This window comes from Alligator sinensis, unplaced genomic scaffold (assembly GCF_000455745.1).
Source record: "Alligator sinensis unplaced genomic scaffold, ASM45574v1 scaffold1389_1, whole genome shotgun sequence".
NCBI classification, from domain to species: domain Eukaryota; kingdom Metazoa; phylum Chordata; order Crocodylia; family Alligatoridae; genus Alligator; species Alligator sinensis.
The window spans coordinates 184996-192865 of NW_005843026.1; the positions used below are offsets into that span (position 1 = coordinate 184996).

Genomic DNA, 7870 nt, shown 5'->3' on the forward strand with positions numbered 1-7870 from the left:
GCCCCGGTTTCTCCCCATAGGCCTTGGCCTACAAGCCCTTAACCATACGAGTGGCCCTTCTCTGGACCCTCTCTAGGTTATCCACACCCCTCTTGAAGTGCGGCGCCCAAAACTGCACGCAGTACTCCAACTGCGGTCTGACCAGCGCCCAATAGAGGGGAAGTATCACCTCCCTGGATCTGTTTGTCATGCATCTGCTGATGCACGATAAAGCGCATCAGCAGATGCTTTTCTGATGGCTTCATCACACTGCCGACTCATGTTCATCTTGGAGTCCACTAGGACTACAAGATCCCTTTCCGCTTCCGTTCCACCAAGCAGGTAATTTCCTAGGCAGTAGGTATGCTGGACATTTTTACTCCCTAGGTGCAGCACTTTGATTTCTCCTTGTTGAATTGTATTCTGTTGTTTTCTGCCCATATGTCCAACCTGTCCAGTTCTGCTTGTAGTTGTTCCCTGCCCTCCAGCGTGTCCACTTCTCTCCTCAGTTTTGTGTCATCCGCAAACTTGGACAGAGTACACTTCACTCCCTTGTCCAAGTCGCTGATGAAGGTATTGAAGAGTATCTTGTAATCATTCGATTTTTGGGACCAAAAAGGAATTAATGAGCTCCTATCTTTATTGGAGACTGACTAAATGCATCTACGTGTGCTGTTAGCTTGGAGCAATAAACTCTGGCCCAGGACCCCTGAGCTGGGTCAGAACATCCCTGGCTGGCAGGGAGCCCAGGGGTTCAGCCTTTCAGCCCAGGGCTGCTCCTACCTGCTCCAATGTGCTGCAGAGAGCAGGCAGCTGTGCACTGAAGCACCCTCATGACCCAGGCAGCTGTGTCAGCTTCTACACATGTGCTGCTGTGCACAGAAGAACACTGCCACAAGACCTGCGGTGGAATTTAATTAGTTTCCTGCAGCCTCATAGGGCTGCATGTGTAGATGTTGAGACTTTACTACAGAACTAATTAGGCAGCTCTGCAGTTAACTTCTCAAGTAGATACGCCCACTGTGTCACTTCCTTCAACCATTACTGGCCTGGAAGCTGATTACAGTGTGCCAGTTGCTCCAAACCTTTCTTGTGTACTGAGCTGAATTGCATATATTTATGATAGTGGGACCTGAAGTTGCATACCTTCTCTAGTGACTCCCATCCCCAGTAGTCTCCAGGCACTTAACAGTTACTCTTCCCAGCACTGTCTGAGGTAGGAAAGAGTTATTCCCTATTAACATATGACAAAATTGAGCCAGTAAAACAAAATGGCCATACACATCAATATAAGTGCTGGGACAGAACTCAGGAATCCTCTCGCTTGAAGGATTTTGGACGCTAAGGGCTACATACACTCATTCTGTATATGACAAAGTGTTGAAGAATCTGTTGATGCAGCACAAGAACCTTTGGCAATTACTTCGAGCATTTTGAGTAATGGCGAGGTGTCCCACTTGGAAAGTACAAAAATGCTGTTTATTTTGGGACAAAAAGGAGGAAGAAGCCAAAGAAATAGACATAGATGTTTCAGTGGCTGAACCTGACAAAAAGCTGGTGCATTTAATAAATGCATTGTAAGTGCCTAGGACTAGGTTGAAATAAGGTGATAAATGCTGTGGGTTTGCCAACTACAGATAAGCTAGCCTAATTTTTCCCTCTGCAAGGATAGCAAGCTTAGGGAATAAAAGAAACTCAGCAAGTTTACTCTCATGGCTTCAGTTTCATAGCTTTGTAAAGGGAAAGTTGTTTTCAGTGGTGGCAGAAGACAGAACAATGAGCAATGGTTTCGAGCTGCAGCAAAGGAAGTTTAAGTTGGATATTAGGAAAAACTTTTTCACTAGGAGGGTTGTAAAACACTGGAACAGGTTACCCAGAGAGGTTGTGGAATCTCCATCTTTGGAGGTTTTTAAGACCCAGCTAGACAAAGATTTGGCTGGGATGATCAAGTTAGGGATTGTCCAGCTTTGATTAGGGGGTTGGACTAGATGACCTCCTGAGGTCCCTTCCAACCCTAATTTTATATGATTCTATGGAACATCTCAGAGATACAAAACTAGTCAAATAAATCTGAGAGTTTAGAGCCTGTTTGTTAGGCATGGGGTTCAGCTCTGTGTTTAGGAGTGTTTGCTGTCCTGCAGAAGCTAATTAAGTGAGGTTTTTAACCAAGTCATAGCCAAAGGTCAGACAGCTGACCTGTGGCTAGGATTTAATCCTAATTGTAGGATTAAAATTCAACATGGCTGGATTAAAGAGGAAAATAGCTGAAATTCTACTTTTAAAACAGCAGCTGTATTCCAACTCTTATAAGCTCGGTAGTTTCATTCTTCATTATTCTCTCCATTCATAAATCTCCTGCCCCAGGGTATTGGCCTCATGGGAAAAATCCAAAGAAGCTCTACTCTTGGTAAATGAGGTAACTCTCCTTCAGCATTTTAATCAACGTTGTTTTTTCTTTCCAGTGGTGGTGGAAGTTACTGGTCACGCTCATGTTCTCTTGGCTGCCTTTGAAAAGGTAAATGAGTCCTGTCATTCTGCTTTCACTCTTCTCCTCCGTACATGTAATCTTGTGGATGGAAGTTTTCATAGGGCATTTGTCCTATTTGTGTAGTACCTAGTCCTGTAGTGTTCAGGTCCCACATATTACCACAGTATACCTCACAGGCTGCAAAAGAGCAGCTGTATGTTACAAGCTTCAGGCCTGAACTAAACAACTTTTTCAGTCTGCTTGATGACTGGAAGTGTGTTAGTCTCTGTGGTGATTAAATCTGATGGGTGTTTAAACATAACATCATCATAGTATGATTAGGGCCTTAAGATTTGTCTATAGAACCAGATGTGCTGTGTCTAGAACCGGCTGTAACATGGTTTAGTCTTAGCCTATGGATGGGACTAAACCATGTTAAGGAGCATTACATCTTGAGATCTGGTGGTACTCCTTACATGACTGGAGCATAGCTATAGGGGGCTACACCCTGCATAGAAGGGACTGGGTGGCGAAGAAAGGTGGAGGCATTGCTCTGTATGTGAAAGAGTAGTACACCTCCTTGGAGGCTGACATCGGCTCCAAAAATGGACAGCTTGAAACCCTCTGGGTCAAGTTGCGGGGTGGGGGGGTGGCGCGAAAGACCTAACTGTAGGTGTATACTACAGACCACCAAACCAGGGGGAGGAACTTGGTCTGGAGTTCACCCGAGAATTGACTGAGGCCACACATGTGTGTGACATGGTTGTCATGGGCATTTTTAATTATCTAGACATCTCCTGGGAGGAACACTCGATCAAGTTGGATTGCTTGTAATCCTTCCTGACTTGTGTCAAGGAGCTCTCCTAGACTCAGGAGGTGCATGGGCCAACCAGAGGTGATGCTCTGCTAGACTTGGTTCTGGCCAAATGAGACGACCTGATGACCTACTTAAATATAGAGGAAAGTCTTGGCGACAGTGACCATATTCACTGTCCGATGTAAAGCAAATCAGATAGCGGGATTGAAGTCTTGGACTTAAAAAATGCAAATTTCAACAAACTTAGGTCACTAATAGGGCAAGTGCTGCGGGACCAGGGATCGAAGGCAAAAGGTGTGCACAAAGAGTGTCCTTAAGGACATGATCCTTGAAGCACAAAGGAAATCCATTCCCATGCAGAGAAAAGGTAACAGAAGGGCTGGGAAGCCCTCTTGGCTAAACAGGGAAATCATGGTCCTCTTAAGAAAGAGGCTTATAAACAATGGAAGCTTGGGGCGGGCCCCAAGGAGGACTATTCCACAACAGCCCACATTTGCAGGGAACAGATAAGACAGATTAGTTTGCTAGAGCAGCGACCAAACTAAGATTAGCAATGGGAAGTCCTGTAGGTACATGGGGAACAGGAGGAAAACAAATGGGAATGTGGGGTCATTGCTCAACAGCTCAGGAGAGCTGGTTACTGGCACCCAGGAGAAAGCTGAACTCCTGAATGATTACTTCACCTCAGTCTTGCACCGGACCAAGAAGAAAACCATGCCAGGTAGAGTAGAGGATGAGCATGGTAGGAATAATCGCCTTCCTACTGTTGTTGTAGAATTGGTGTATAACCAATTAATAAAATTTGATCCATACAAGTCAGTGGGACCTGATGATCTTCATCCGAGAGTGCTGAAGGAGCTGGCTGAAGTCATTACAGAACCCCTGGTGAAACTCTTCCACAACTCGTGGCGCTCTGGAGAAGTCCCTGAGGACTGGAAGAGGGCCAGCGTTGTGCCTGTTCACAAGAAGGGCAGGAGGGAGGACCCGGGTAACTATAGGCAGGTCAGCCTAACATCCATTCTAGGGAAAATCCTAGAAAAGTTCATTGAGGAGTCTGTCTACGATAAGCTTGCAGAAGGTAAGATTCTGAATGACAGTCAGCATGACTTCGTCATGGGCAGGTCTTGCCTTTCCAACCTCATCTTCTTCTATGACCAGGTAACTCACCACCTGGACACAAGAGAGCAGGTTGACATTGTATACCTAGATTTCCAAAAGGCCTTTGATCAGTATTCCTCAATGTCCGCGCAAGAAAATTGGAGGATTGTGGGCTTAACTCTGAGACAGTCAGGTAGGTGAGAAACTGGCTGCAGGATAGAACCCAGAGAGTCGTAGTGAATGGATCTGTGTCATCCTGGTGAGAAGTGGGCAGTGGTGTCCCGCAGGGCTCAGTGCTTGGTCCAGTACTTTTCAACATCGTTTTTAATGATTTGGATGTGGAGGTGAAGAGCTCACTGTCCAAGGTCGTAGATGACACCAAGTTATGGGGAAGCATGATCACGCTTTAAGGTAGGCTACAGTTACAGGCAAACCTAGACAGGTTAGCAAGTTGGGTGGATCGGAATCTGATGAAGTTCAGCATTGAAAAATGTAAAGTGCTTCACCTTGGGATGAGCAGCCCCCAACACACGTACAGGCTTGGCGGCACCAAACTGACTAGTACCATAAATGAAAGGGACCTTTGGGTAATAATAGACCACAGTATGAATATGAGCTGGCAGTGCAATGCTGTAGCCAGTAGGGCAAATAATACTCTGGCATGCATCAATTGATGCATCTCAAGCAAAACCAAGGAGGTGTTTCTTCTGCTCTACTTGGCACTGGTGAGACCGCAGCTTGAGTACTGCATCCAGTTCTGGGCACCACACTTTAATAAGGATGTGGACAAGCTTGAGAGAGTCCAAAGAAGAGCCACCCATATGATCAGAGTTTTAAAAGGCAAGCCATATGAGGAAAGGCTGAGGGATCTGGGACTCTTCAGTCTGAGGAAAAGAAGGCTGAGAGGAGGGGACCTGGTAGCAGCTTACCGCTACACTAGGGGAGTACATCAAGGGCTCAGTGAGTAACTGTTTACCAGGGCATCCAAGGGGAAAACCAGAAGTAATGGCCACAAACTCCTGGAAGATCAATTCAGGATCAACATTAGGAAAAACTTCTTCACAGTCAGGGTGTCCAGACTGTGGAATAAGCTCCCTCCAGAGGTGGTGCAATCACCTACCCTGGAGAGCCTCAAGAGAAGACTAAACAGTCACCTTGCTGGGGTCACCTGACCCCCAGTTACCTTTCCTGCTTGGTGCAGGGGGCTGGACCCAATGATTTTCCGAGGTCCCTTCCAGCCTTTCAATCTGTGAATCTTATGTAAAGCCCTAGGGAGCAGGAGAAGCAAAATTGTTCTCACCCTAGGCTCATTGACCCTAACAGGAGACATCAGTGGACATTAGGAGGCCTCAGGCTTGTAATAGAGCCTGCCTGTTTCTTTCAAGGGAAGGTGCCTGAGGTAGGGGCCACTTGGGACTTTGATTAAATGAAGGGAAGGGTTTTGGCCCATTACTCCAGAAGAGAGGCAGAGAGAGGTATAGCCTGCTGAGAGCCTGCATGGCTCCCAGCATATTAAAGCTGAGGTTAAAGTATTCCATCTGCATCCATCTTTCTCTGTGCCTTAGTGACTTTTCTTTGTTCCCCTGGCTGCTGCCTTTCTCCATAGCTAGGTTCTGGGTCTGATGCCAGTGTAATTTGTACTTGGGATAGGGCTCATCTAGCCACTATCCACTTGGGAAGACTGAATTTATCATTCTTGTTCTGTGCCCAGTCTCCTGTGGTCAGGGAGCTCAAGTCCTGAAATGAACCTGGCTCTGCATTTCCAACATCAAAATTTAGCACCATGTGGCCAGCCTGTATAATGAACTCCTCTTGTAGAAGTCTCTCCTCCAGGGCTTTATTTTATGCAACAAGTTTCATCTCTTGAGTTGTGAGAAGTGGCACCTAGACTGTGACTGATACCAAAAGGTGCAACATTCTATGGTGCGTGTTAATTTGATTAGAAATCATTAATGCAGCAGTAATATTTTCCATTTCAATAGTACCTTTAGTCACAGACAGTTCCATATGTACAGCAGTAAAATGCAGCTAACTCTGAGGAGAAGGTAGATGCAGGCTACTCCAGATTTGCTTCAGAGAGCATTATGTAATAATTACTGTTTTTACATTCACTGGACTCCATGCGGGACTGGGTGCTAGAATCCCATGGGAGACAGAGCCAGTGATCACTGTACGGCGCCTAAAACAGAAGGCTCCAAAACATCTCCGAAACTATCCAAAACGTTTCGGAAATGTTTCAAATGTTTTGGAATGTTTCAGGGACGCCTCTCAGGAATAGTCTGGCACAGCCCCTCAGTCCTCCTTCTAAAGTGCCGGGAGGCTGGGGCCAGGTGGGGGATAGGGCAGGGCAGCCATGGGGGCCGCTGGGGCTGAGTGGTACCAGGCTCCCAGACAGTGTGTGGTGCCCTGCCAAGCCACACTACATCCACGCGATGCGATAGCTGCCTTGCAGGTGCCAAGCGGAGTGTAGGGGGGCGATCCCCGCTAGACCTCAGTGCCTTGTGCTGCACTGGGGGGCTCTGCCACGAGCCCTTAGAGGCCCTGATTGCCACTGCTTTAGCTGGTGAGTGCAGGGCTTTTTTTTTTTTAGTGCTAGGATGCTGGGGCCAGACGGGGCCATGGGAAGGGGCTGGGGGAGCAGGCACGGGGCAGGGGGGGCTCCCCCTGCCCAGGGAGAGGCAGGCACAGATGGAGGAGCCGCAGGAGAACCTGCAGCTGCCTGGCTGTGCCTGCCAAACCCTGTCTGATCTGAATCTCCGAAACAGCGTCAAAACTCCAAAACAGATTTGGCCGAATTGAAATGGAACAGTGATCCAAAACACCAAAATGAATCACTGTCCCTCTGAAATGGCCAAATCTGAAATGGAAATGAAACATAGCCATTTCCCACAACCCTGTTGCTTGGCAATCTGGCTCTCAGCTGTAACTATGTGTGCTTATGCAATAGTCTGAACTTCCAGGGCCATTTGTGACTTGATGGTTTTGTGTGGAATTCATGTTTCTGACTGAAGCACCTCACATACTGCCTAGCCCCAGTACAGAAATGCAGTGGCCACATCACAAGCATTCTCTACACTGCAAAACAAACAAATGGGAACAACTAGGATCCTTCTCATACTGCAGAGCAGCCAGGGATTTTGGTGGGAGAAAACAATGAGAGTGTGAGAGAAACAAAATCAAGGTGCTGTGATTTTACTAGGCATTATAGGATAGTGATCCTGATGTAGTGAAATAGTAGTAGGCTGCATCTCTCATTGCAATACAAGAGGGACACTGACATGACTGTTTCATGCATCTGAAACTCAAGACAGGTTGGCTCTTTCAAATTGAGCTACCTACCTCTGCTCTGGTCTGCAGAGAGCTTGCAGAGACGTAGAGCTGGCTAGTGAAGGAATAACAGAGAGAGGCCCCTGAGGCAAATCAAAGCAAAAAACAACACAGATTCATAGATGTTAGGGTCGGAAGGGACCTCAATAGATCATCGAGTCCGACCCCCTGCATAAGCAGGA

The 7870-nt window shown here is 47.0% G+C and overlaps 1 protein-coding gene across 1 annotated transcript in view; it reads left to right on the forward strand.

Annotated features, from left to right (window-relative positions):
• MGRN1 (mahogunin ring finger 1) overlaps nucleotides 1-7870 on the forward strand; it is a 148574-nt gene that overhangs the window by 96594 nt on the left and 44110 nt on the right. The window contains exon 7 of the mRNA XM_025193207.1: nucleotides 2442-2494. Within this exon, the coding sequence (XP_025048992.1) occupies nucleotides 2442-2494 (53 nt within the window). The remainder of the gene's footprint in view (nucleotides 1-2441; nucleotides 2495-7870) is intronic.